This window comes from Colletotrichum fructicola (assembly GCF_000319635.2).
Source record: "Colletotrichum fructicola Nara gc5 chromosome Unknown KSG_Nara_v1_contig06, whole genome shotgun sequence".
In the NCBI taxonomy this organism is placed as follows: Eukaryota; Fungi; Ascomycota; class Sordariomycetes; order Glomerellales; family Glomerellaceae; genus Colletotrichum; species Colletotrichum fructicola.
The window spans coordinates 3,027,798-3,055,704 of record NW_027094056.1 but is presented as its reverse complement, the minus strand read 5'-3'; the positions used below and the strand labels follow the sequence as shown (position 1 = coordinate 3,055,704).

General features: G+C 54.9%; 10 protein-coding genes across 10 annotated transcripts; 4 read left to right on the top strand and 6 right to left on the bottom strand.

The window, feature by feature from the left end:
• Positions 1–344: 344 nt before the first annotated feature.
• LAS17 (Proline-rich protein LAS17) lies at positions 345–2,393 on the bottom strand (the record flags this gene model as incomplete). The annotated part of the gene is made up of 5 exons (XM_066152480.1): positions 345–373; positions 428–632; positions 700–1,200; positions 1,296–2,126; positions 2,184–2,393. The coding sequence occupies 5 exons, from the start codon at positions 2,391–2,393 to the stop codon at positions 345–347; spliced, it is 1,776 nt and encodes a 591-aa protein (XP_066008170.1).
• A 1,497-nt stretch (positions 2,394–3,890) lies between these two features.
• On the bottom strand, positions 3,891–4,169 carry CGGC5_v011108 (uncharacterized protein; the record flags this gene model as incomplete). The annotated part of the gene is made up of 2 exons (XM_032025761.1): positions 3,891–4,064; positions 4,122–4,169. The coding sequence occupies 2 exons, from the start codon at positions 4,167–4,169 to the stop codon at positions 3,891–3,893; spliced, it is 222 nt and encodes a 73-aa protein (XP_031877710.1).
• Positions 4,170–5,375: 1,206 nt separating this feature from the next.
• Positions 5,376–8,225, top strand: rad16 (DNA repair protein rad16; the record flags this gene model as incomplete). Its single annotated transcript, XM_032025760.1, has 2 exons — positions 5,376–5,420; positions 5,472–8,225. The coding sequence occupies 2 exons, from the start codon at positions 5,376–5,378 to the stop codon at positions 8,223–8,225; spliced, it is 2,799 nt and encodes a 932-aa protein (XP_031877719.1).
• A 420-nt stretch (positions 8,226–8,645) lies between these two features.
• Positions 8,646–8,929, bottom strand: CGGC5_v011106 (uncharacterized protein; the record flags this gene model as incomplete). The annotated part of the gene is made up of 2 exons (XM_032025759.1): positions 8,646–8,846; positions 8,909–8,929. 2 exons carry the CDS (start codon positions 8,927–8,929, stop codon positions 8,646–8,648), a joined length of 222 nt encoding a protein of 73 aa, XP_031877720.1.
• A 3,306-nt stretch (positions 8,930–12,235) lies between these two features.
• Positions 12,236–14,317, top strand: CGGC5_v011105 (Uncharacterized protein; the record flags this gene model as incomplete). Its single annotated transcript, XM_032025758.2, has 5 exons — positions 12,236–12,248; positions 12,705–12,721; positions 12,845–12,868; positions 12,941–13,553; positions 13,611–14,317. 5 exons carry the CDS (start codon positions 12,236–12,238, stop codon positions 14,315–14,317), a joined length of 1,374 nt encoding a protein of 457 aa, XP_031877709.1.
• A 506-nt stretch (positions 14,318–14,823) lies between these two features.
• SSZ1 (Ribosome-associated complex subunit SSZ1) lies at positions 14,824–16,639 on the bottom strand (the record flags this gene model as incomplete). The annotated part of the gene is made up of 3 exons (XM_032025757.1): positions 14,824–16,246; positions 16,308–16,434; positions 16,507–16,639. 3 exons carry the CDS (start codon positions 16,637–16,639, stop codon positions 14,824–14,826), a joined length of 1,683 nt encoding a protein of 560 aa, XP_031877718.1.
• A 417-nt stretch (positions 16,640–17,056) lies between these two features.
• Positions 17,057–17,840, top strand: rrp40 (Exosome complex component rrp40; the record flags this gene model as incomplete). The annotated part of the gene is made up of 2 exons (XM_032025756.1): positions 17,057–17,254; positions 17,310–17,840. 2 exons carry the CDS (start codon positions 17,057–17,059, stop codon positions 17,838–17,840), a joined length of 729 nt encoding a protein of 242 aa, XP_031877716.1.
• Positions 17,841–18,321: 481 nt separating this feature from the next.
• On the bottom strand, positions 18,322–20,456 carry CGGC5_v011102 (Zinc finger protein 42-like protein; the record flags this gene model as incomplete). Its single annotated transcript, XM_032025755.1, has 2 exons — positions 18,322–18,601; positions 18,658–20,456. 2 exons carry the CDS (start codon positions 20,454–20,456, stop codon positions 18,322–18,324), a joined length of 2,079 nt encoding a protein of 692 aa, XP_031877717.1.
• Positions 20,457–21,545: 1,089 nt separating this feature from the next.
• On the top strand, positions 21,546–21,933 carry CGGC5_v011101 (uncharacterized protein; the record flags this gene model as incomplete). The annotated part of the gene is made up of 2 exons (XM_066152479.1): positions 21,546–21,735; positions 21,798–21,814. The coding sequence occupies 2 exons, from the start codon at positions 21,546–21,548 to the stop codon at positions 21,812–21,814; spliced, it is 207 nt and encodes a 68-aa protein (XP_066008169.1).
• Positions 21,934–22,336: 403 nt separating this feature from the next.
• Positions 22,337–25,305, bottom strand: upf1-0 (Regulator of nonsense transcripts 1; the record flags this gene model as incomplete). The annotated part of the gene is made up of 3 exons (XM_032025753.1): positions 22,337–23,016; positions 23,193–24,927; positions 24,976–25,305. The coding sequence occupies 3 exons, from the start codon at positions 25,303–25,305 to the stop codon at positions 22,337–22,339; spliced, it is 2,745 nt and encodes a 914-aa protein (XP_031877687.1).
• Between the last annotated feature and the right edge of the window lie 2,602 nt (positions 25,306–27,907).

Below are 27,907 nucleotides of genomic sequence, written 5' to 3'. Positions count from 1 at the left end.
GTTTTGGACAGTTGTCGATGTTTTGATTTCAATCTCTTTTACGTATGGCTAATACGCTTGTGAGCAAGCTCATTCACTTCCATGACATCCCGCTCATTGCGGTGCCGGGCGCTTTAACCATCGGCTTCCACATCATATCCCACTTTTCCTGCTCGGTGAAGCGCCCTTCAGTATGCTCTAAAAGACGCCAATAGCAGTGATCCACCCCATCCTAAGTATGCAGCTATCATTTGGGATAGCAAGAACTGAATGCTAAATATCCGTGCTTGGGTTTGAAGAAGACGCATGCGTGGCGCCATAACCTGGACGGCGTGCCTCTATGTCCATGATGAACTACTGACGGCTTACCAGTCGTCATTGTCACTTTCGTCATCTACCAGCAAATTAGCTTGGATTTCGTAGACCAAATAGACAGATGCCAACTTACCACTTCTGCTGACCTTCTCCTTTCTCTTCTGCAACGCGGCGGCAAGGGCGTTGGCCATGTCACCACCGCCACCAGGTGCAACACCAGCAGGGGGCAAACCGCTTCCGTGCGGCCCAGTATCGTTGCTGCCACCAACTGAAGCACCACTTCGGTCGCGAATCTGACTTCTGTCCACCTTCTTCAATGCCTTGATACCACCAGCCTTCTGGATATCGGCCAGCATGCCGGAGCGACCGGCGTCCGGCGCGGGAGCGGGAACGCCAGAGGAGTACCCAGAGTCCCGGTTCGGCATGGGAGGAGCCGGGGGTCCACCCAAGGCAGCTGGCGGCGGTGGGGGAGGAGGGGGAGGCGCACCGGCCCCGGGAGGAGGTGGAGGCGGTGCCGGGGGAGCGTTGCTTGATGGCAAAGGAGGTGGTGGGGGAGCGTTCGACGAGGGCAACGGCGGCGGAGGTGGCGCGTTGGATGTTGGCAAAGGCGGTGGTGAGGTAGGTAGAGGGGGCGGAGGAGGCGCGCTCGACGAGGGTAACGGCGGCGGCGGAGGAGCCTGCGATGCTGGCAAAGGCGGTGGGGGTGGAGGACCTCCGGCTGCTGGTGCAGGTGGGACCGGCCGTGAAGAAGGTGGTGGTAGGGGAGGGGCCTCGTTCGCCGGGGCTTTCGGGGGGAGGGCCGGCGGCGGGCCAGCATCTGCTCTCGGAGGGGGAGGCGGCGGGACCGGACCGCGGCTTGGAGTTGGCGGCGGTCGTGAGCCTGGAAACGCGGGAGGCACTCCGAACCTGTGGCTCGCGGGTCTCTCTTCTTCTTGCATAGGTGTCTTTGGCGGGCGTGGAGGCGGAGGCGGTCCATTTGCCGGCCCGCGAATGGCACTGACGGAACCTCCCAGAGCATGCGCAAGCTTGCCGGCGTCTGGCAAGGGTGGAGGCACAGCGAAGCGGTTTTTGGGCGGCTCGGGCGCAGAAGGCTCGCTTGGAGGGGTTGGTTCTCTGTGACCGGCCGGCGGTTCGGTCTTGCCAGACCTCCGTGCTGGCGGAGGAGCGGGGGCATTGCCGCGTCGTGGAGCCGGAGGCGGCGGTGGTACACGTGGGCCGTCTGCTGGAGGGGGCGGCGGCGGAGGAAGCCTATTTCTTGGTTCGATGCCGTTGGAATGGGATCCTGTCGGTGGCGGAGGAGGGGGAGGAGGAACGTGGCTTCTTGCTCCAGCCATCAGCTTCTCCTGCTCCTCCTTCAAGAAGTCGACGATGAACTCCTGGTTCTCCTTAATGAACTCATCGGTCAAGCCCTTGTCTCGCAGATCCTGTCCAAAGTTCTCGCGCCAATTCGAGTCGAACGCATCGAGAACCGCGAATTCGGAGGACTTGTGACCGTTGGGTCCCCCGAGCGATGGCATTCGGCCATGTGCTCGCGGCGAATCGGGGGGTGTGGGAGCTGAAGCATGGCGGCTACCGAAAAGTCCTCCGAGCAGACCATGTTTGTGAGGATGAGATTGTGCAGCTCCTCCGAATGGAGTTGCCCTTGTGCCTCTGCTCGCATTCTTTTCCCTGTCATCCATCTTCTTCTTGAATTGTTTTGCCTCCTTCTCGTCCATGAATGACAGGCCCGCGAGGCATTCTTCAATTTCGAAACTGTGAAAGTAGGTGCGGTCTTGATTGTAACTCCACGATTCGAATATCTCCTGATCCCAGATGACGCCTCGGTTTGCGGACTAGACGCATGTCAGCCAAGGGATGCAACAGCAGGTAGAGAGGGGCGGGGTACTTACAGAGATGTCAACCATCTTGAGCCAATAGGTGTTGCCTACCAGGTCGTTTGACAAAACGATGGCGCCCTGGATGCCCGTGTATGTCCATTTCGCAGGATTGGGATAGGCCACATATAACCTGGCAACGGCGACGGCTTGGATCTTGTTTGTCTGCTTGGGAACGAAGCGCTTGACAGTCTCCTTGTCGTCATCGCTCAAGATCGACGGCATGATGGCGGGGAGTGGTCAGCGAAGGAGAGGCGGTCGAGGGAGGTTGGGTGGTGGAGAGGTCGAGGTTCGTATGTAGTCGATTCAAGGTGGAATTGGGACGAGGTGGAGTTGATGCAGAGGGTCGTGTGCTTGCAGCAGCCGCGGCACCAAAGGCAGCAGTGGCACTGCCAGAATAACAGCAGCAGTCTGCGTCGTACGCGTGTATGTCAGGTAAGAGCAAGTGGCGCTTAGTCGATGGTGTCTGGGCAGACACCTCCTCTTTCGGGATGGCGGTTCGTCAGGTCGGTCGCTTTCAGCAGTGAATTTGGCAAGGTTCCCGAGGCGAGTTGAAGGGCGACGTCGCTTGTGGTGTTTGGAAGTTGAGGTACAGCGAGAAGGCTGCTGTGCTGCCGCAGAACAAACAGCAGGGTCAGGTACAGTGCCAGTACTGGGCTGGCGTTAAGATTGGTGCAAACGTGAGGCAGCCGCTCTGCGCCCAAAAGAAAGCTGCGTCCAATGCGAGAGTGATAAGCTTGTGCTCAAAGATGCCAGAGCTTCCGGGTCCGGGGGCGTTTCATGAAATGTGGGCTCGCATCACTCAACGAGGGAACCCTGAGGATATCATAAAAATGCCGTCCCAAGAAGGCTGAGAGGAGAGAAGGTTGTGCCGCGCGAGGGTGAGGTCCTGGTCGTTGTGGTGTGTGCGATGGAAATAAACGTTACTCGGACCTGATTGAACGAGAAGAGTGGTGGACAGGCGATTTGGCATGGAGGGAACGGTACGACTGTAGCGGAGCACTGGAGACCACGAATGGGACTGGGCCGGACGGGACTCGTAACCGGCTGCCCTGGGCCACCGCAGGTGGCTGAGTCGTTCGTTTCAGTGGCAGCCGGGCTGGGATGTTTCCTGAGTTTCCCTCACCAAAGGTCTCTCTCAGTGTCTCTCTCTCGGGCGCAGCTCGGGTGTCAGCTCAGGCCCCAGCTTTGCAGCGCTGAGGTGCGCATGCCAGCGCAGTCAGTGAGCCTGAAGGGGGCAGGCAGTGGTCCCTCGATACGCCGTACCAGCCACACCTTGCGCGTAAGCACCGCCACGTGGAAGTGAGAGGAAGATTGTCGTCATTGTGGGACGTGGAACCTGCAGCGTTGCATCTGTTGGTCTCCAAAGAAACATGCTGCATTGGTCGACTGATCAGTGAATGGACCGACCCTTTCTTCCATCTCGATAGGAGACTGTGCCGTGTAGCCATGCCCAAGATTCCTAATTCCAACAGACATCGCAAAGAAACGATTCGATATTGTCACGATCTGCGCGAATTTGATCATCCGGGATAGCCACGCCTATTCACCGGTCTCAGATTATGTGGGAATCAATTCATGAATTCATTTGGGGCATTACGACGCTATCCGCCGCCCAATTCCGAAGGCTCCGTGCCTATCCCGGGTGCCGCCTCCGTGACCCATATTCTACAGTGTCATTTGTGATCATACATCATGAAGAGTCAAATGCTGACATCTTCTCTATTTGTTGAGAGCCTCAGCCTTGGCTCTACGCTCCCCCTTGGTGCCCTCCTCCTGGGCGTTGAAGTCCTTGGGCACGGCGGGGCCGGGGTGCGCCTGGTGGGCAGCGAACTTGGGGTCGACACCGCCCTCCTTGATGGGCTGGACGCTGAACTCCTTCTCCTTCTCGGAGTCCTGTTCGGAGGTCAGTCTGATGCTTGATTCTATTTTAGGGGCTAAGAGTTCGCTTACCTTGCCCTTGGTGATGTTGTTAACGAGTTCCTTAACCTTGTCGGCCATTGTGAATAATTATTGGTTGAGTTGTTTGTTTGGTTTGAGGTTTGGTTTTGAAAGGTGGCGGTGTCTTGTCTGGGCAGAAGCAAGGCAAGAATGAGCGGGACGAAGGGCTGTTTATAAAGTATCTCGTCGGAGGCTTACATGTGAGTTGAGGCGTGCCTGCGGTACGTGGAGGGTTGCGACGGCTGATGACGTCGTTCTGCTAACTGAGGGGAAAGCGAAGGTGACTGGACGACCCCAAACATACTATCCCCGCTTAACTGGAAGGCCTCCCAATTTGCAAGCAGTGACTACGTGCTAAACCGTGCTTCGGATGGCATCAGCTGTTTACATCTGTATTGTCCGTCCGTAGCCGCCCTATCCACATGGAAGTAGAGAGATGGAGATGCTTGCCAAAAGAGTCCGGCGCGTCACCGGCGACTTACGTGCATATCACGCGGCCACTAACGTGTAAGAGGATGAGCCAAAAACCTGACAGACGGTGCTACTCTCCAGTGACAACACGTAGTCTCCATAGTCCCCACGAGTTTGTCTGCCAGTCACTGTTCCAGATCACCTCGAGTCGAGATGGCGTTGGCGCTAATGACGACTGAGGTTGAAGATCCAACATCAGATCTTGGCCATGCCAAGCCTTACAGATGGCATGATGGCGGTCTCTAATTCTAGATCAGTAGCCGCATGAAGAAGCTAGAGATCGGCGCAGCAATATACAAAGGTTGCTCATCCAGGCCTTGCTGAGGCACCTTTGCCTGAAGCGAGTGCTGAAGACTGCATACTCCAACATTGGTCGTGAAAACATTAACAGCCGGGCTCTAAGTTATTAAGCTTAACTGTTAAGCAACACTCAGATAATAGTGACCAAAAAGATGAGGCTTAGTCCGAGCAAACTCAGGGAAACTTTGATACCGCGCAACTACTTGCAGCCAAGAGAAACCTCGAAACTAGGTACCCGTGAAAGCCGTCCGTCAATTGCTTGGTTGCATGGAAGGTACGACCAGCGGGTGATTTCATGAAGTGGCCTGCCTACGCGCACAGTGCTAGATCATCCCACTGGAGGCCGATCCTGCTGGACACAGGCCTTTGGACAGTGCGCGACACGGTACGTCCTGGGCCAGGCATCATCAAAGGCCTATCCGAATTCAGCCATTGATTCTCATCAACGCCAACACGACCTACTATCGACGCTCCTCCTCTCCAGCATGGTGCATCATGTCAGCCAACGCTCCTCAGCCCGTGAAGCTATCATTGCCCCTTGTAAGTCGCTTGCTCGCAGGAAGTTACGTATCGATGCTGACACCTGTCTAGGAATACCAACAAACCCTCTTTCAAGAGCTGAGAAATGAAGATGAGCTTGTCGTACTTGCCCGCGGGCTGGGGCTGATGCGGTTGGTCACCAATCTTCTTCATTCCTATGATGCTGCAGGAAACAATCTGATAATTCTCGTCGGCGCGGAGGACCGTGAGAACAACTGGATCGGAGAAGCCCTCGCGGAGCACGCCGCGATCAGCATGTCCCCTAACGCCAGGGGGCTCACGGTCGTCAACACCGACTTCACCAGCGTCGGCGCCAGAGAAAAGATGTACGCACGTGGCGGGATCTTCAGCATCACCTCGCGTATCTTAGTCGTCGACCTACTGACGAATTTGCTCGACACCGAGAAAGTGACTGGTCTCGTGGTCTTGCACGCCGATCGTGTCGTTGCGACATCCCTTGAGGCCTTCATCTTGAGAATCTATCGCCAGAAAAACAAGGCCGGCTTTTTGAAGGCGTTTGCCGACAATCCGGATCCATTTTCAACGGGCTTTTCGCCATTGTCTACTATGATGAGGAACCTATTTCTCAAGAAAGCATCATTATGGCCGCGATTTCATGTCACAGTAGCCCAGTCGCTGGAAGGCAAGAAGACAGCAGAGGTCATTGAGCTGAACATCACCATGACGGATTCTATGCGAGACATTCAGAACTCCATTCTTGACTGCGTCGAAGTCAGCATCCACGAGTTGAAGAAAGGAAATACTGGTCTGGAGATGGAAGATTGGAATCTCGACAGCGCCTTGCACAAGAACTTTGATGTTATCATCCGGAGACAGCTTGATCCAAACTGGCACCGAGTCAGCTGGAAGACGCGGCAGATTGTCAACGATTTGAGCGTTCTGCGTGGCATGTTATCGTCAGTATTGACACTCGACGCCGTTTCCTTTCTCCAGCACCTGGATACAATCCACGCGGCGCATTCACCGCCTCCGGGTTCAACGCGTCAAAACCAGTCTCCATGGCTTTTTCTTGACGCCGCGCAAACGATTTTTGAGACTGCTCGAAGGAGAGTCTACGCAGCAAGCTCAAAGGCGGCCACGGCAGACGCCAACATCGACTCCCTCAAGCCTGTGCTCGAGGAACAACCAAAATGGGCTTGGCTGGCAGATGTTCTGACAGAGATTGACAATAGCATGCACTTCGACCCTCCAGCCCGTGATGATTCTAATGGAACCATCCTGATCATGTGCGGCGACACAAACACCTGCAGACAACTCCGCGACTACCTGCAGACGATGCATTTCAAGCCTAAGGTTGAGAAGGATCCATCTGCGGAGGACGAAGAAGACGAGGACCAGCCATCGGCAGCTTTCATGATGAGAAGAAAGTTGCGCAATTATCTTCGATGGAAAAAGGAGTTTGCCCAGGTCAACGCAACACTTTTCTCGGAGAATCAGAAAGCTCTGAATGGCGCGACTGACAGGGCAGGTCAACCGCTCAGAGGGAAGTCAAACAAGCGGAGGCGTATGAGAGGTGGCGGGGCTGGTGGACAAACCCTCACGCGAGCCGAGAATGGCAGCATCATGCAATTCTTTGAGCGGCCAGGAGAGGTGGAAGACCTCATGGCGGAGGTTCAAATCACCGAAGAAGAAGCCGAACAGAAACCGGAGATCGTCATTGACCCACTGGAGAACATGGAGGACTATTACCAACTCTACGAGATGCAGGATCTCGTTGTTATTCACGCATATGACGGAGACCATGACGAGCACGTCTTGGAGGAGGTGAAGCCGCGGTACATCATCATGTACGAACCCGATGCTGCCTTCATCCGTCGAGTGGAAGTCTACCGGTCCTCGCACAACGACAGAAATGTCCGCGTGTATTTCCTCTACTATGGCGAGTCTGTCGAGGAGCAACGCTATCTCTCCAGCGTTAGACGAGAAAAGGACGCCTTTACCAAGTTGATCAAGGAGCGAGCGTCCATGTCGTTGGTCATGACTGTAGATCCTCACGGGGTTGAGGATCCGCAGGAAGCATTCCTCCGTACAATCAACACCAGAATTGCAGGCGGCGGCCGACTGGCCGCAACAGCGCAGCCGCCGCGTGTGGTGGTTGATGTGAGAGAGTTCCGCTCTTCATTACCTTCACTGCTCCACGGGCGCTCCATGATTATCGTGCCCTGCATGTTGACCGTGGGCGATTACGTTCTATCGCCCAACATCTGCGTCGAACGAAAGTCCATCAGCGATCTCATCTCGTCCTTTAAGGACGGCCGCCTGTACGCGCAGGCGGAGACAATGTTTCAACATTACAAGAACCCGATGCTCCTCATTGAATTCGACCAGAACAAATCTTTCACGCTGGAGCCTTTTGCCGACCTCTCTGGCAGTCTAAACAGCATTGCGCCGACTAATGTATCGTCCGACCTGCAGTCGAAGCTCGTATTGCTCACGCTCGCGTTTCCAAAGTTGCGAATTATCTGGTCGTCATCGCCGTATCAGACCGCCGAGATTTTCGAGTCGTTGAAGTCGCAGGAGGATGAGCCAGATCCCATCGCTGCGGTACGCGCTGGGCTAGACAAGGATATGAAGGCAGAGGATCAATCGTTCAATCTCGAGCCGCAGGAGATGTTGTCTGCCGTACCGGGTGTCAATCCTAAAAATATCATGCGATTGGTGCTTGCTACGGAGAATCTGAGAGAAGTGGCAAACCTGAACGAGCGGGAGCTTGAGCCGATGGTGGGGAAGGAAGCTGGGCGACAGATTTATGGATTTTTCAATCGCAATGTGTTGGAAGATTGAATCGTGAGCTATATAGTAAATACTATCCTTATTCTCAATTCAGCAATCAGGTCGGAGCATACGACCTGCATGGTTCGTACACCGCCCGAGCAAAAATATCAGATGGCAGATGATGTGTCCCAACCTAGAACTTAAGCATCACAACAAATCATGTTCAGATCACGGCACGAGTTTGGATGTAAAAATACCATTGCAAGCTAAGCTAACCAGGTATCGTGGGTATCTTCAAAGAAAACGTGGGGGTAATGCTGTCAAAGCTGATCGTCGCGCTCGCCGCAGTCGTAAAAGTGAATCATCCACCACCTCCGTCCTCAAACTCGCGCAAAATTCCATAATCGTACGATGTCCATGCTTATGACATTGATCTCAGGTCTCCCTCATCTGTGCAGTGCTTCTTCGGATTAACAGACGAGGGCCCGCTCAGACTCGACTTCTAGTCGTGGTGGTGTGGCGGGAGCGACGTCCGCCTCCGCCGCGACGACCGCAGTAGCCGCAGGTCAGGAAGCTGATGATGATGTTGCAGAAGGAGACGATGCCACCGATGATGGCGTGAAGGATGCCGCCAATGCCGGAGATGACGGAGGTCAGGCAGTTTCCGATGGTGCGGAAGACCGATTGGATCTATTTGGGTGTTCCGTCAGTATTGAGCTCTGTCATTGGGTTTGATGGAGGATTTGACTTACGCAAGAGACGACAGCGCCCATGGTTGCAGTTTGTGTAGATTGGATGAAATGGGAGGTTTGTTTGTGTTTGACAGGAGGTTGTGACTTCAAGTGAAGTGTGCTTGTTTTTGTTTGATGTTGTTGTTCTGGTGAGCTATTCAAGAAAGTGTATCGTCGAAAGAAAGGATGGTCTTATATACACGATCGAATACTCGACACTAGAACCAACCGGAGCGTACTCCAGGCCAGGGTGACAAGGAACAAGGCTCTTACCTCACCTTACATCACAGAGCGCAGACTGGTGACACCATACCGTGGGGCCGGCCGCCGCCCAAAATGCGAAGGGCCATCGTCGATTTCACCTTATCGGACAAATTGGGCCATCTGTTCGGCGCCCCTTGGGAAATTTGGCGCGGAAAGAGGTATCTTGGCGGTAGAGGTTTGCAGGAGATCTACTTACGGTGCACGGCATAGTGACGTCAAGGGGGTAATCTCCCCGTGATACATCAGACATTTGTCCCTCTCCCTTTCGATTCCCGCTTCCTTCAGGCAATGTACGTACTCTGTAGGAAATTTTTCATTTTAGGTAATCGCGAGGGAGGGTTGAAAACACCGCCAAAGGCCACAGGGGGCGGCGATCCGAGCAGTGTGACTGCGTCTCTAGGGCCCACGGATTTCAATCACACGACTGGATTCGCCCGGACAAAACGCACCGGCCGGGACGATGATGGCGGGGATTAAGGTGTGTGGAAAAAGACGTTTTAGGTGGCCCCCATGCCCCCTCCTGACGTTAGCCCGCAGGGCTGTTGGTCCAGCGTCGATGGGGAGGTTGCTCGTTTGAGTAGGAGACGGGCGAGGAGCAGAGACGACCCGTTGTTGATTGGAGAACGGTCATGTCATGGTGCTTAATCTGTGCTGGGTCGACGGTTTGCCAGCCCCAGATTGGAAAACGTGGTGGCTGCGAGCGCTTGCTCGGTTTTTGCCTGGGGCCGTGTGTGGCGGCGCGCGTGGTTGTCTCATTTCCCTCTCATCCCTCCTTTGCGCGCCGAAGCAGGTTCTCATGCAGGAGATGACATAGCTTCCTCTGGGGGGACCTGTTGCTGTGGTTTTGGAGGATGGTATGACGTATGCGGCTCGGAGAATTCTTTTTTTCTCGTGCTTGGGTTGAACACTTTCTCAACTGGGATGTTGAGTGAGGTGTGGAGCCGGCACTGCGTCACTCGGACGGGAGGGTCGACGGGTAGCGTGCCCCGGGGCGGGATTGCTGGGCGGTTGGCTGATGCTTGGCCCCTCCTGCGATGAAAACCCGGGATCACTTGATTCTTGAGGCTGTTTGGTAGTTTCACGAAGGGTCTGGAATGGGCGGTTTTGACGTCTGGGCGCCCTGGTGGCTGGTCGTATGTCTTGGATGCTGCATCGCGATACGATCTCATGTTTTTCCTAGTGGCCTCATACAGACACATAAGCGGGAAGGTGTTCGTCTTGACGCATGTCGCGGTCAGTTCCGGATTGCTGGGGGCCTTGGAAGCAGGGCGGCACCCTGGTGCTTCTGGGGAAGGAACAGCATCATCACTGGTCCTCGATTCGCGTACCTGAGAATCAGAGTTCGGGATGTTCGAGGGCTTGACCTTGTCTGTGTGCTGCAGCACAGTAGACCACTTCGCCTATCTTCGGTTGGGTGCCTGGAGCATTCCGTGATGCTTGTTGCTATTTGGTGTTCTTTGGTGAGTAAGTTCATATGAGGGAACCACGGCATGAGGTTGAGCAGACGCTGTGATCTGTCCTTAGAACCAGGGAGTGAGACTGGATACGAGAAGACGATCCACGGTACTACACATTCACTCTGCATTCCCAGGATGGAGATTGCGTGATTTTTCCCCATAGGAAGGCGAGATGGAACGTCTAAGCCAAATTCTGGCTTCCTTAGAATCGCGGGGGAGATTGATATTCTGAGAGCAAATCGGTGAGGTTCCGCATCATAATGTTGATGATCTCCGGCGACAACGATTGACAGCGACCAACAGAGAACGAGAGTGAAGAGAGGTAAACCGGAAACAGATCAAAGACTAAACAAATATGATGGGTGTTTTGGCAAGTAGTCATGCGCTGTTTCGAGAAATTATTCCGACGAAGAGGTCCAGAGTGAAATGGAATAAACAGATGGTTTGAGTCGTGGTCGTCCCACAGGGGCAGTTCCACTGAAGAAGGCCTCGCTTCAGCGCTTGGCTCGCTGGAGATGCTTACGTACACGGCTGCAATGCCGAACTTCAAACGGGATGAGTGAGAGAATCCTCCAAGAATAACTCACCCATTCCAGATGCCGAAACAGGCATTTCTGACGGTCGTGATGGTGTCGCCAACCTCGACCTTCGCATTTTACCGAGAAATCAACAGGCTCACAAAGACTCTGTCCTAGGATAAAGCCTAGTGTTACGGCAATGGATTTTGACCTGCTGTGGCGCAGGCTAGGAGGCGATAATTAGGAAACCCCATTGTGGCTCGTTACACTGGAGCGAGTCCAGCCCAGCCCACCGCGGTGCTGGCCGCCCGGACTCCGGGGATGGATGCAGGCATGGCTGGGCAAGCTCCCAATACACCGGATGAGTTACGTATTCACCTGACCTCGTCCAAACTCTCTTCTTTCATCATCGGTCAAGGACTGCATAATTATACGACTCTTGCAAGAGCCCTTATTACCTTCCAACGACGCCCGCCCGCCCAATATCGAGTCTTACATCTGTCTCGGCCGCTGCTTTCACCCTTGTTGGCTGAGTAATTTTACTCCATCCGCGCCATTGACAGATACGGGGTTGAAGGCGCCGAAACTGCCAACCCACTCGTCACATCTCGATACTACTCGCATTCAATACGACCGACTGAGCGGACGGACGGACGACGACTGCCGGACCAAACACACAAAGCCAGGCACGGCTGATTGGCCACTGACCTTGCATGCAATCTTGAGCCTTCCTCCAAAGGGCATCCATCAAGAAAATCAAGGTCGCGGTGAACTTGGTCGGCGGCGGCATCCCGTTATCTACTAGCCACATTACGATCCCGCCCCTCCTCTCCCTACCTTACCTGACCGTCCCCCTCGCCGTACCTACCGTATTATCCGGTCATACCGAAACCGAACGAACGCCGCTGACAGTCTGACCGTTGCTGTCGCTGCCTCTGCCTGCCTGCCTTGCCTGTCCTTGCACCTGCCCGCACCAACTCTGCCGCCCGCGCGCTCACTCATTGCCTGTTTCCCCCTCCGAAGGGGTGCAGTCCTCACTCCGGGGCCGCAAAGTATTATTAACTCGCCCCCAACGGACGGAGCCCAGCCAGCCGTGCCTTCCGTGAAACATGGCTTCCTTAAGTAAGCCCTTACACCCTCCCTCCTCTGCCCTATTCCCAACCGTCATTCGTCCTATGTCGTCGAGCTGGGCTTTTTTTCGGCCTCGCTGTCCAGTTATTCACCTTACCCTTTTTATCCTATATCGGGCCCCTCATTCCTGAACCCCCACTTGGTTGGCAACGCTTGAGCCTGTCCATGAGGCTGAGATCTCACTGAGACAAGGACTTGGTGGCTTTCTTGGTGGCTTCGCCAGCCTCACTCATTCACCGTCGTCACTGCAGCATCCTAACCACCTATTATTGCCATTCCCATGTCTCTCCCTTGATTTACGTCCTATCTTGGGGGCTCGGGGCTTTTGAGTCCCTGCCTCGTTTTGCTTCCCGCTCCGGCCACAACTCTCTACCGTCAACCTAGAATATCACTCGCTCATCATGAGTCCTCTCAAGAGCTTTGCTAACGGGGGCTTCCTTCCCACAGTCAATAAGAACAGAAAGGTAAAGCATTCGTCTGTACCCACATTCTGTCATGAGAAACTCAATCCCTCGGAAAGTGGAGGATGTGCATTTTGCATTCGGACCACTCAACGAAGATAAGCGTGCTAACAATTTGTGACGCAGCCAAAGTTTGAGCTACACCTAAAGGTTTGCGAACACCATCCACAATAGCTATACCTAGCTTGTTATACCAAAGGTTTCCTGGCTAACATTTCTCAGATCTACGACCTAAACAACGTCCCGCTGGTGTCTGGAACATCAATAGTGAAATGGCACCTCTCTCACTCCATCATCGCTGAACATCGGGGCCGCACTCCCAAGTGCCCCATCTCCAACCATAAGGTCGAGTACAACTACCAAAAGGTAGTCAGTCACATCCGGATCAGCATCGACAAGAACAACAACTTGACCGAGTGCCCCGTCGAGTTTGAAGTACTGCAAGAGTTTTCCGGTGGCGGCCACGATGAAAAGATTTCGCTCGGCAAGGTGCAACTGAACCTCAGCGAGTACGTCGAGGAGAGCGATGGCCTCACCCGCGAGAGTAGCAGCTTCGACCGCGGCCACGCGCGCAAGCGCAGCAGCGGCACTGCAAGCACGAGTCCCAAGTCGATGAAAGCCCCCATCCTGGAGGACCCTGATGTCGAGGACGGCATCGTCAGGCGCTACCTCATGCAGGACAGCAAGATCAACAGCACCTTGAAGATAGGGATTTTCATGAAACAGCTGGATGGCGACAAGGGGTACTCTGCGCCGCCGCTGAGAACAGCACCCGTCTTTGGAGGAATCGCCGGCATCATGGCAGGCGAGCAAGTCGAGCAGGACGACGCAGGGCGTATGTGCCCCTTACCCCTCAACGCAAACCCTTGGCATTCCTCGCTGACCTTCACAGAAATTCCCACCATGGCAAAGTCGCGCGACGCGTCAGAGGTTCAAGACATGTACCGTCGCGCCCTCGCAGCCTCCTGGTCCTGCCAGCCTGGCGAGCTCCCCGCAGACGAGTGCATCGAGGACATCTTCTCCGGCGGCGACGGCTGGCGCACCGGTAGGACCGGCCGCACCGGCAAGACCGCGACCTTCGATCTCGACAACAACGGCTCCCTGAGCTCCGACGAGGGCGGCATGGGCACTCTGCGCCCGTCAGACTTGCGCAAGTTACAGCAAAAACAAGAACGCCAGAAGCAGCAACAACAACAACAGCAGCAGCAGAAACAGGACCACCACCACCACCTCACGCTCCACCTGCACCAAAACGGCGGCGGCAACGCCCGCAACCACTCCCGCAGCAACAGCGGCTCCAGCGACCGCAGCTTCACCACCGTCCTCACGGCCCGCGCCAACGACGGCGCGAGCAGCACGACTGCCGGTATTGGCCGACGCGGTTCCCGGCATGGCCGCAGGGAGCTTCGCGACGACGATGGCCGCGGCGGACGCAGCGGGTACCCGCACTCGAGGAGCCGGAGCGGGAGCATGGCGAGCCTTGCGCCGACGATAGGCAGCAGCGACCGCGGGCGCGACTCCCGGAGGAACAGGGAGCTGGAGGAGTTTGATGTACGGGACGATCTTGTGGCGTGGAGGCTCCCTGGCGCTGTATCGTAAGGCATGATTGAGGCGCACTCGGCAACTCTCTTTACTATATATCGGCGGATTCTGTTCAGTCAGCAGGGCGTATGGATGCATCAGCGACCATGTTATTTGTTCCTTCCTTTCCAGCGTTAGCTATCTTTAAGACAACACTACTGTTGCATATTGCATTGGCGATTAAGTTATCGATTTGTATTCGTGCTGAGGAAAGATGGGGCTTCTCACATCCTCCCCCTTACACCATCTGAGGCAGCAAAATCGTTGGTAAGAGGTAATTCATCACTTTTTGACGTTCTTCTCATTCATGCGTTTTGCCTCTCTCGTCTATGTTCCCAGTGACGTTCCAATCCATGTCCCCCCACCCTCCGCCATATAAAAATCCATGTATCTATGCTGAAATAGGGAGGACCTGACAGATGAGTTCCCTCCCCTTCTTTTAACCACCACATTGCGCCTGGCTAACGCACACGATTTATGTGTCTTTCTCTCTACATTTGCTCTTTTCTTTCTTCGTCCAGCATTCAAGGAGCCTTGACGGTACCGCGGACACCGCCCTTTCCGCCAACTTCCCTCGCCGTTATCGTGAGACCGAGGTCGGCGGCAACGTTGATGGTGACCTCGACCTTGGAGCCCTTGCCGACGCCGCGGACGGCGGTCTCGGCCAGGGTAGGGCCGACCTTCCAGATCTTCTCGCGGGTCTCCTCCTCCTCTTCCTCGGAGTCGAAGTCGGAGTCCTCATCGTCGCCGTTGGTCTCGGGCTTGGCCTTGGGCTCGGGCTTGGTGACCTTGATGTGGGCACCGCCCTCGACGATGCGGATGAGGACGTCGCCGCCATCCTTGGGGCCGGACAGCTGGACGGTGCGGCGCGCGGGGACGGCAGTCTCGGCGGGGACAACGGGGACGAACTCCTCGTCAGCGCCGACAACACCGATGGCGTTGGCAATGTGCTTGACGGTCGTGACAGCAGCGTGGGTGCTCTGGTCAATGTCGTCGGCCTCGTACTCCTGGATCAGAGAAGCCTGGAGGGCGGCACCACGGGCTCCGAGCTCGGAGGGGTTGATGGCGGAGGGGGCGGTGGAGGGGGCGATGATCTGGGTGGACTCGGGGAACACGTTGGCGAAGTTGGCGGCGATGCGGGGGGTGTGGGCAGTTCCGCCGGACAGGATGACCTCGTCGATGTCAAGAACGTCGAGCTCAGCCTTCTTGACGACGCCCTCGACGAGACGGTTGAAGCCCTCAAAGACCTTGCGAGCGGACATCTCGTAACGTAATCTGTTGATGGTGGAGGTGAAGTCGAAGCCGTCAGCCAGGGACTCGACGCTGAAGCTGGCGTTGGTGCCGAGGGACAGGGCCTTCTTGGTGGACTCGGACTCGAGCTTGAGCTTAGCGAGGGAGCGGGCGTTCTCGCGAGGGTCGACGTTGTGCTTCTTAATGAACTCCTTGGCGAAGTGGTCCATCAGGACCTGGTCGAGGTGGCTGCCGGAGAAGTCGTAGTCGTGGGCGGTAGCCAGGATAGTGTACATGCCGCCACGGGAAGCGACGACGGCGACGTCGGAACGGGTGCCACCAAGGTCGGCGACAACGACGATCTTGTCCTTGACCTCAGCCTCGGGGCGAGCATCGTAGGCGAGAACGGCGGAGATGGGGTCGGAGATGATCTGGAGAACCTCAAGGCCAGCATCGTTGGCAGCCTTGACGAGAGCCTCCTTCTGCTTGTCGGAGAAGTTTGTGGGGACAGAGACGACAGCAGAGGTAACCTTCTTGCCAAGGTAGTCGGAGGCAGAGCCGACGAGACGGCGAATGTAGCGGGTGGCGACCTCGGAGACAGGGACGGTAGAAGGCTCATCGGCGCCCTCCTTGTCCTTTACTGTGAAAGAGATGGTGCCGTCGACATCCTTGGGGTGGGCGGAGGCGTGGTTGTGGGTAGGGTCGATGGACTTGAATCTGGTGCGGGCATGTTAGCCAAATGGGATAGAAAGACACAATTTGAAAGCACAAGACATACTCCTTTCCGAGGAAGTCCTTGAAGTATGCGATCGTGTTGTCGGGGTTGCGGACGAGGAAGTTCTTGGCCTGGGCTCCGTAGTACTCGTCGCCGTCAACGTAGGAGAGGATGGTGGGGATCTGGCGGTCTGCGGGCAATTCGTCAGAACTTCTGCTTTTTACAGCACAAACAACCTAGTGTAAAAGGAGGTTGATCTCACCTCCGTCCTCGTTGGCAATAACCTCAGCCTTCTCGTCGACGGTGTAGGCAATAGAGGAGTTGGAGTTGCCAAAGGTGATACCAATGACGGTGCGGTCGCCAGGCGCAGGGCGCGAGTCACCGTTCGCAGCCATTTGTGCTATATTATACGTCGCAAAGGGTTTCTGCGTATATAGGTGGTATCTGAAAGTCTCTGGGACGGACGGGGGACGTAGGGTGTCGAGAGTTGCCGCGGATCCTGTCGAGATCTTTGGTGAGGTTGTTTTCAATGTTGATAATGGTGGGGGTTCAAGGCCAAAATTTTGGGCAAGGGAAAAAAAAAATTCCCACGTTCGCTGTTCGCCCAGTGGCATCGGGGTACCTTCCCCACACCCCCCGGTCGTGTCCCAATCAAATCCAGTGTGAATTTGGAAAGTGCCCCGCCAAAAGCTTTCCAGCCTCTGCAAGGCTGATCGGCAGCGAAGAGACCGCTGAAAGGCGACTGAGAGAAGCGCCTTGGCCCAGAACCTGACGATTCCAATTCAACATTCTCGTCGTCACCCGCTTTCGTCATGGCTACAGCGGGCCCCTTCGTCCTCCCAGGCGAAGAGATTGATGCGTCTCTGATCCCGTCCCACCAGAAGCTTCCTCTCAGACTTGGTCCTGGCCTTCGCCATGTGCCTCCTCGTCAAATAGTCCCGACCATCGCGGGCAAGCTCGTCACAGACCGCAAGAAGAACTCGATATGGGTTGAACAGACTGGCGGAAGGGTAGGTCTAATCTCTCCTGACTGATCCACAGGCGATTCTGACTGGATGAATACAGTACATCCCCGCCGTTGGCGACCTCGTCGTCGGCACCGTCCAGCGCTCTGCCTCCGAAATCTACTACGTCCTCTTGGCCGACTACTCGACACCTGCAATCCTCCCCCAACTCGCTTTCGAGATGGCGTCAAAGAAGAACCGCCCTCACCTTGACTCAGGCGCCCTTGTCTACGCGCGCGTCACCCTTGCGAATAAACACATGGACCCCGAGCTGGAGTGCGTCTACCAGTCCACTGGCAAGGCCGACGGTTTGGGACCTCTCGTGGGCGGTATGCTCTTCAACATCTCCCTTGGCATGGCGCGTCGTCTGCTGAGCCCCAAGACGACGGACCTTGTGGTTCTGGAGGAGCTGGGTGCGACGGGCGCCGCGTTCGAGACGGCCGTGGGCCGTAACGGCAAGATCTGGGTGAACAGCGAGAGCATCAAGGTCATTATCGCGGTGGGAAGGGCCATTCAGGAGACAGACGAGCGTGGACTCTCGATCGACCAACAAAAGAAACTTGTCAGGTCCTTAATCAAAGATTTGAGTTAATCATACGCGCCACCGTGATGCTTTTGGCCTATTCTACATGTTTCCCCAGCCAACTCTTGGCATCAAAACGCCTTACTGCTGTCATCGCAGTCCCTGAATGAATGTGCCTTGATTGCCTAATATCCCCAAACCGTAGGGGAAAATATCCAATGATATATAAACAGGTTGCTCTGTGGCAAGAAAGAATGGTGCCTGTGAGCGTCGCGGGGATTTGGCTTCCTCTTTGAGTTGCCGACCTGAATCCAGCTCTGCTGAAGTCAAGCATTTGCACCCGCGTATCAGAGCCACAGGGAGGCTCTGGGGTAATCTGCTTGCAAGTTCACGCGTCTGTCAAATACTCGACTGACCACTTCCCAAGCATTGTCCGTCGTCCGTTCGCGTTCGGGCATCGGACCCCAACCGTTTGCTGGGGTCAATGTCCGTCTTCCGATGAACTAGTATTTGGCACCTGTCGACCGGGCGCACGCCCCTCTCGCCACGCTCAGGTTCCTCCCATGATTTCGTCGACTAAATCGGGTTCCGGATCGCCCATAGGCGTAACTTGGTGAATATTGACCATATGTCTCCTCCAGTTGTCTTTTCGCGGGAATGACTTGCCCCCCGTTTTTGAGTAAGGGCAAGTGCTAACCGTGCAGTGAAATTTCTTCGTCTTCCTGTGCTTGTCGTTGATGTGGCGATCCAAATGGGTTTTGGTTCCAAATCTCTTGCCGCAGTTTGGCTCAGTACATTCATGCGGTCGCTCGTGGTACCGCTTGTGGTGGCTATATCAATTAGCGTTTGGACCTTTGGACGGCGAACAGCCTTCGAAGCGACTCACTTTAACTTATGAACCTGATCGAAAAATCTGCCGCACTCATCACACATAAATGTGCGCGGAGATTGCTGCTGCAGACCTGGATACGGCGAGGCACTGTTGCGGATATCTGAGCTGTTGTCTGACGGAGGCGATGGGCTACTGTCGATCTGGGTGTTCGGCGTCGTCTGATACGATGCCCCGGATGAGACGTGACCACCCATTTGAGGAGAATGTTCAGACGGGTCGGTAATTTCGCCCTCATAGTAGTGGTTGGTCCGGTCGGGCATAAGATGAGTGGGATCAACTTGCTGGGGCACATCGTTCATGCGGACATCGTGTTCAGTGGGACGACCACCGGCCGGGGCTTTGAAGCCGTTCGTTTGGACATGTCCATTGCCATTCGCAACAAGTCCTCCATTCGCCACCCCTGTCTGATCCCATCGCTGCTGCTGCTGTTGCTGTATTTGCTGTGGCTGTTGCTGCTGTTGATCTTGTTGTTGCTGTTGTAGGTACTGCTGGTGGTGCTCAAAAGGCTGCTCCGGGGACTGCGGGGTTGGCGCTTGTGATGGCTCGGGAACCAGGACTGGCTCGACAGGCTTGGGGGGCGGGTGAGCAATGCTATAAAGTTGCTGGTTGGTGTGCCAGGTCTGCTCGGTCAAATTCGACGGCGCCATAATATCCATGGGGTTGACAGTTCCAGGTGCAGGCGACACAGGCGGCAAAATTGGCGGAGATTCCTGCTTTCCTTCCTTTGTGGTTCCCGGTTCCTGAGCCTGATCAGGCTCTGAGTTGGGGCTAGGCGGGTTGAATGGAGAGCCCAGCTGTCCGCGCGTGGAGGTCGCGCCGGGTCCTATTTCACGGGAGAATGGCCCGGTAAGCTGAGTTGGCGAGTCTGACAAGCCCTCCCTCAACAACTCTTGCGTTGGCTGAATCTTTGCCCCCCTTGACTGAGAATCCTTGGTGCTTGACCGACCCTTGGGAAACATTTGGAGAAGGTTCTTCGCCAGGGAGCTGGCATAAGAGCTTGATCGCCTCGGCGGCGGCGCGGGAACAGGTTCATCTGTGGAAGGCGGGGTGACCATGCCGAAGGCCTCAGAAGGGATGGTCGGGCTGTAGTAAGTAGCACTGTGTCCTTGAGTGGCATCCGAGTATTCCATTCCGTCAGCCCGAGTAGCGACCAGCTCTATGCCGACAGGAGTCCATGGATAGGACGATTCGCTCTTCCAGGTAGAGGCGCGGCCGAAGGTGTGGTCAGTACCGCGTCTGGTGGTAACGCTTGGTGCATGAGAGCTGTCGTCGCCAGTACAGCCACGTTGGTAGCTTCCTAAATCTCGTTTGGATGGGTCGGTGCCGTGGGATGAGACGTTCAGCTCCTTGGTTGACTGCCGGTCCGGCCCATGAAGAGCTTCATTCTTGTTGCCCAGTGAGTCTCGTGATGACATGCGGCTAGACGCAGCTGGACCAGTCGTGGGCACGTTTCCTGATGGACGGAGCGGCGTGGGGATGAAGGCGGTTTCCGCCGTGTCCAGACGATTCGTTCCATTTCTCTTGCCCTTGATGCGACGGATTATGAAGGGGTAGGCGCAAATGATAGCAAGGACGAAGAAGATAATGATGCCAACAATAACGCCGGCAAGACCTCCTTTAGATAATGCCTCACTCCGAGGTTCCAGTGTCGAGCGTGAGTGAAGAGACAGCGGCTGTCCGCGAAGCCTGAATCGGTCCATGTCAATCGAAGCTGCTAATGATGAGGTGTCGTCAGTGTCGCCAAGGTCTGATTGGGCGGCAATGCCCTCAGACGAGGCTGCGGGAGGAGCCATTCTAGGCACCACGCGTCAGCACTCGCTGCACCACATGAACCACCCCCCCAGGGACCTGTGACACTCGGATGACGGCGGCGCAGACGGCGAGTGCGATGAGAGGACGAGCAATCGATACTGCGTCCTCGAGCGACGGGATTCGTAGTGAGTAAAGCTGGTGAGATGGGGTTTGCTGTGGATGAGCGGTCGCCGTGATGGCGATGAGCCCACGAAAGAGGAAACGGATGAGGTGCAGTTCAAGTCAGCAGTGTAATGGGGGCAGTTTGGATTAATTAGGCCGGTGCAGGTCTTCAGCCTCACCAAAGCGCGGGCGTTGTACCCTCCAAGTGTACGGGGAGAGTTGGAGTGGACTTTCAGGGTCACAGGCAGGCCAAGGTCGGACTGGGTTGCCTCCCGCCTCCACGTCGGCTGCAGAGTAAGGAGGTACATTGCAGCGACTTGTGGCTCAGGCGGGCTGGTGGGGTGAAGACTGAAAACCGCCGACGAAGGTGGCCGGGCAGAGCAAGAAAAGCCGGGTCTAGGCGAAGATTGCGGCCACGTGCAGGTATCTCGCTATCAAAATTTGCCCCCATAATTCCGGCGGATTGGCTCGAGTGATCCAATCGTATCGCCCGCAGCGCCATTTCCTGCCCCGCCACACGGCCTCTCCACGACCCCTGCCTTGGACTCCTTGGACTTGGTACTTGATTCTCCGAGGACTGGTGGAAGCTTTCAGTGCAAGTCCCTTTCTCCTGGAGTCCTGGCCGTTGTGCCCCGTCATCCTGTACCGCTGCTCACTGCCACCAGCCACCCACTGGCCATGGTTCCCGCGGGCGACGGCCGTGGAGCGCTGTGAGGAATGTTCCGTGAGCACCAGACCCTGTCAAAACCCTTAGTTGGTGGGGTCAAGCTCCATCACCGTTAGGACTATCCGTACTTTTCAGGTGGGCAGAATACTTCAGCGGAGATGATCGCAATCCGTGACCGAGATGCCGGCAGCTGCCACGGGGAGAATACGGCTACCGCACAACATTTCCTCCCGCTGCCGCAGAAAGCAGAAGCAGAGTCAAATGTCAAACGATGGCCATCTTACGTGCTCAAAGTTTCATCATGTTCAAACCTCTGTCTTACAGCAGCAGGAACGGCATGAGAGACGACAGTGTCCGCGCAACATGCGTTGACACTGACAGCATCACCCTTGCCTCCAACTTGCCAACCAAACCGTGCCAGCCTATGGAAACTGCCCTTTTGCTTGTCCAGCTGGACACTGGGGAAAATCTCCAGGGGCTCGCTCCTTATGGTGAGCAGACCCCTGTCACGGCGGATCCTGCGCACTCAAATTGGTGCTTATTCTGCGACAAGGTCTCGGGCTAAAATAGCCACAGAACCCGGCCCAGCGGTTACCTGCCGCATACGATACGATGCGCCCACACAATGTCAACGACATCTCGGCCGACTTGGTCTACTCGTCGTTGGACGGGACGTCCTTGGCGCTTGATATGCATAGAAATGATGGCGAATCCGTAGATGGGAATGTCTCTTTCCGATGATTGTCTTGGCAGTGATTGCGTTCTTCAGAGAATTTGCTCTGGCATCACGTCCATCACTCGTGCATTTCCCCAGGTGCGATAAGATGATCTGGCGAGTCTTCGTAAGCACGATACTCGATGTTTGTCAATCTGCTATTCTTATTTGCAATGATTGATGGCTGCGGTGACCTCTGGGCAATATCCATCTCTGCCACTTCTGTTTTCGTCTCTCTTCGTCTCTCGTCGTCTCTCAGAAGCTAGGGATGAAAGCAAGGAGACGGGATTCTTCATTAACTAAACTGACTAGCTTTACCCATTTCAATCCCACACGGCACACATCGCATCCATATCCTGCGCACACCTTCAAATACCTCAAATGTAGCACAGCTGGCCATTGCCGCGGCAGTGTTCGAAGACACGAGAGGTCCATTCTGCAGGAATTTCGACCCCAGACCTCATGCAAGTGGTCATTCCCTCGTTCATCAAAATCATCTCACCGCCTCTGGCCCGCGAAAGCATCACACAAAGGCGCTTGGGGTCGTTGAGGAAGCCCGCTGTCTTCGTCCGCACAGTGTCCACGAACACGAAATCCGCCTCGTGGCCCTGTGCCGAGTCGACGGTTCTTGCTTCCATCGCGTTGTGCATCTCCTCAGCATGCAAGCGGCCACGCAGGTGGGGAGGCAGGACGGACGTGAACTGCTTGTATCGGTTGAATGCCGCCTTGTACGGGGTGATGATCAGTATTCTTCCAGGCTGGTCAGGCCTATCGACTCGAGTGAAGTTGGGGTTGCTCAGAAGCTCCAGACAGCGTTGCTTGATGAAAGACTCATGGGCTGGGTTGTAGAAGCTGCGGCATTCCGTCTTTTCTCGAGCTGAGTGGCAATGAATCATCACTCGCGGAACCACACAATGGCGGCCAGGCATGAACTGGCTCAGCCAGATCTGTATATGTTGTACTGGAAGGGGGTATCGATCGATTAATGCCATACCCGACTTCAGAAGCCCGTTGTAGAATAGCTCAGACACTAATATGTGCAGATTTCCGTACATTCCTGGATCGTATTAGCCTAACCTCATTGAATGGAGAGGGGCAACGACGACAATGACGACGACGACGACGACGACGACGACGACGAAAGCGGACGACGGTGACAGCGGACGACGGTGACAGCGGACGACGGCGACAGGCAATGATAACAAGTGCGACAAAAAACCAGGGGCGACTTACGGTGCGTAATCAGCAGCTTGCTCTTGAGAGCGCCGGCAAGGTCAGCTCTCTCCATCGTGCTGATCATAAGCTGCTTTGCGTATGGATTCAGCTTCAGCATCTTCTGTCCTGCCTCTCTGGTCGACATAGATGCACCTTGGACGAAAGGTCTGGTCTGTCGAGTGTCGCCAGTGAAGATGTATGCTCGAGCTGGAGTGAATGCCAAGGGAATGAGAGACGTCAACTCTCTTGCGTGGGCCGCTTCGTCAACGAACACGATGTCTGGCTTGAAAAGAGTGCCCATTTGCCCCGATGCGCCGACAGGGGTGGTCGCGATGAAGTCAGCAGCTCGAATAACATCGAAGTACAGGTTTGCGACCAGTCTTCTCAGCTCCGCGGAAGTGCGTCGAGTTTTGACGACGTCGCCTTCAAGCTTCTGGAGAGCCTGCGCAAGCCGTTTGTATCGGGACTTCTTTTTGTCGAATGCCTTCCACGCGGCTTCATCGAGAGATGGCGCCTTGTCGATGCTAGCTGGGCCTATGTTGCAGACTCGCGACGTATCAAACTGCATGAGGAAGCCCCTGGTAAAGTCCGGGACATCTCCTGCGATGTCATTCTGGCCCTTTGCAGGCGGGTGCAGTTTGACGCTGCGGCTCATCTCACGAGCACATCCACGAACTCGAATGACCGATGCTCTGATGCCGGCTTCTTTGCATGTCTTGTGTACCCGGTTTGCCGCATCGTCGCACGGCGCATTTACGTCAAGAAGATACAGAACCTTTGCAGGTCTGGTAACGGTCTTGCCGTCAACTTCTTCTTGAATAGGGGCCGAGAGAGCCATTGCAGCGATGAATGCATTCAGTGCAGTCTTTCCAGCACCGGGGCATCCCAGGATTAGCGCCAGCCCTGCCGGGATATGTCGAAATTGCTCGTACACCTTCTTGTGGTCAGAATTGAGCCCTCTGTAGAGAGACTTGAGGTGGGCGGGGGTCTGAGGATTGCCCGCTGGGTTATCCATATGTGGCAGCTCTCTGAAGAGATCGACGTAGAAGGTAGGCGGTTTCCGGAAATCCAGCATGTAATCAAAGGTGTGGCGTGCCCTCTGTGCCAGCGCGCTCAGGTTTCTCTCACGCTGCATCAGCGTGGACAAAGCTTTCAGTTCGGTGTCATGAGTAACAAGCCGAGCCGCAACGCGAATAGTGACCATGACAGCATTCCCAGAAGTCAAAGGGGGGTACTGAAGAGCACCAAAGCGCTGCGAAACCGCAATTTCTGCCAATGGGTGGTACCTCTCACGGCTGACAGGATCCTTCATGTATGGAGCGGTGACGTTGAAAGCCGCATGCCTGGCGTAGTCGTTGAAGACACTTCCGTTATCTTGGCCGTTGTCGAACACGTTGGGTATACGCTCGGCTTTCATCATGCCGGGATTGAAGACATGTCCACCAATCGTGAAATCATGCTTGAATCCGATATCACAAGCAGATTCCTCGGCTGGGAACACCTTGTCTTGGTCCGCCGGCAATTCGACGAGGACGAGCCAGCTGGTTTCTAAGTCCGAAGCGATGAGACTGGAGGGTGGGGGCAGGGCATTCATGACCCAGGCATGAGTAGACTCTGTCCTGGTGTTGAATCGCCGATAGGTGGCCTCCTCATTGGCCATCTCAATGATGGTTCCTTCACGATGAGCCAGGGCGAATTCCTCTTGGTCTTTGAACGAATGAACCATTCGGGGGCCACAACAGCGTTTCTTTTCCTGTCAAACGGGTTAGCAGAGTTGGCAAATCTTGGCTATGACACATACCGCCATCGGGTTATCTGAGTCCTCATCGCTAGGTTCGAGTCCAGCCACTGCAGACGTAGAGAGGCGTCGAGGGTCGACGAAGAAGCTTGCTCCGGCAACTCCATCCTCGGGAGGCGTGAAAGGCAAGGGCGCTGGCTCGCCGCTTTCTGAAGATGAAGCTGACGAAGGCAGCTCGATGTTCGCGGCTTGCTCAGTCCCGGTGAACTCGGCCACAAACTGCGTCCGCGCCGGAACAGACTCTGAGATCGGAAAGTGCGACTCCACCGAATCACCATCAGTGTCGGTGGTCTTGAGGAGGCCAGTCTCCGTCTCTCCAGAAATTTCTGCCATCTTGTGTTGGTCAGCACAAAATTCAGCGTGAAGTAGTGAGGGATGATGATGCTGAACGACGAGGACGACAGAGGACGACGGCCCAGGAGACCCCATGTCTTTATACCCAGGTAAGGTACCTTAGGTAGGTAGATGGAGAGGCTGGTTGTCACCTGCAGAAGGTGTCTGTCCCTCTCACTGCCTTCCTCATCGTTGCCGTCCATTGCGAAGAACATTAGGAAGTTACCTACCTTGGATATGGCTGTGAGGTCCAACTGCCGAGAGAAGCGCAAGAGCTGGCTCAGCAGACGCAAACAATGCCGAGTTCGTATTTGTGTCGTCAAAAAAGCGACAAAGGCGTCGACAGAACAACGCGAAAGTATCGGGATTGGAGAAGGTCACAACACCCACGAAGTCAGTGTTGTTATGGGAAGGTAGACGGGGGGAGCAAGCTGAGCGGGAAAGAGTGTGCCCTGCCTGAAGGTGTGAGGTGGAAGAGGTAAGTGGGAGGAGGAAAGTGGGATAAAAAGAGAAGGCAGGTAGCCGAAAAGTGTTGAAAAAGAGGTAGGTCGGTCGCTTGGTTTGAGAAAGCGCGATGCAGGTGGGATTTGGCTGGTCAGGTGCTGGAGGCAAAGAACGCAGCCAGACGGTTTTCAAGTGCGCTCTTCAAGTCGGGAAAGAGGCCGTTTGCTCCTGCCAAGTTGGACGCCGGCAGAGTGCGTCCTGGCCAACCCCGGATATCTCGACGCAGGGCAGGTAGGTATCTGGCAACAAGGCTGGATACAGATGGTATGAGGCAAGGTAGTGCGCAAAAAGAGAAGAAAGGAAAAAGGTCGACGATGACAGTAGAGGAAAAATGGGGGAGAGAAATTCTTGCAGCGGTTGACTGCCAGCAAGCCGCGGAATTCTTCCCCTCGTGAAGTGCTTCTGGGGAGATTGTGGGCCGAAGTCGTTTGCAGTTCAAGACAAATAAAGTCCCGTCCTCGACTAAAGCTCGGGGAGGGGGTAAGTGAGAAAAGCAGAAGGAGAAGGCACGAGTGGTAGCTGCCTTTCGAAGAGATGATTTTACAGCTCGCCTAGCTACGGTGTGCCAAGTCCAGTGTCAGTGATTCAGAGGTTCAAAATTAGCGGTAAAAGGTCTACGGCAAACGGGACCCTCGGATGGCAGGAGCGAGACGGGAGCAATCGAACCTGCTTCCTCAAACATGCCGCTCAGTATAAAATTTCGAAAGCCCTGACGGAATGACTTTTTGGTGCCCATAATTTGCGATACTGCTACATGCTTGAGGTTCGGGAGCAAGCGGCCGGGACATCATTGCGGAGGACGCGAAACGTACTGCCTGACAGCCTCTTACATAGTCATTTGATCCTTCATTACCACAGCATTGAATGGGTGTCTACTGGGCGCATTTCCAATCAAGTCTGAAATCCCTCACAGCCATCTAGCCCATATGCGGAGCTGAAATCTGCATAAAAGTTACATACATTCAGGCGTCTTCCTTCTGTCTTTCTGCCACCAGATTTGGCCGCATACAGGTACTTTTGGCCTAGGCAATTGGCTGACAGAGTATTAAAGGCGAAAACTCACAGAAGGCTGAGAGCATCGAGATGAGACCGTCTCTCCTGTCGTGAAGGTCCACCGAAGGATCGTCATCTTTGATGTGAGAGTTTTAGTGCTAGTATGTGCCCTGACAGCCGAGACTTAGTAACTTGAATTCCAAGGGTTTGCTATTTCATACGTGACCAAGACGTACTGAAAAACCAGAAAGTTCAAGTGAACATTCTCATGTCCTGGGGAGTATGGCGCTGGCTCTCTAGTGGGCATATATTAATCTACCTCGATGATCTGCAGGTTCATCTAGCATCGTATTGTCATGATTTTGGACGGGAGTATGAAGGTCATTGAAGAATCATCCACTTGCAAGATATGGGTGGTCTGACGGGCCGCAGTATTGGAAGTGCTTATAGCGGAGGTATCTTCAGCCATCAACGATGTGTTGACCGTCGGACTAATCTTTGTGCCGGATGCTTCGTGTTGCTTATCCTGTGAGGCATCTGGCTTACGATAGAATACAGAAAGCAAAGCTCACTTCACCAACGAATCTTGGGAATGACGTGACGGGCAACAAATATGGAAGGCCTGGACTGCACGCAGATTAAAGTTAGATCGCCCCCTATTGAGATAGAAGGGTCTGGAGAAGAACCTGAGACCGCCTATTTTTCCTGTGCTATGTCGACTACTTTTCCTGTGGCTATTCTACTTTATCGTCGTACTTCAATATTCGTCGTCGTTTAAATAGTCGTTATCGTTTCTATTATTGTCGTCGTCGTCGTCGTTTTCGTTGTTATTGTCTTCGTTGTTGTTGTTTTTATTGTTGTCTTTATCGTTATTGTTTTCGTTGTCGTCGTCGTTGTCGTTTTCGTTGTTATCGTCTTCGTTGTTGTTGTGTTTATCGTCGTCGTCTTCGTTGCTGCTACTATCGTCTCGGACAGGAGTGATGAAGTATACAGGAAATATAGCCGCGCAGACACAGGAAAAATATGCGGTCTCAAGAACCTGTGCCGGAGATGGGGGGTCTCAGCCCAAGAGATGTTGCACAGTGGCAGAAATGCCCGAAAGGCA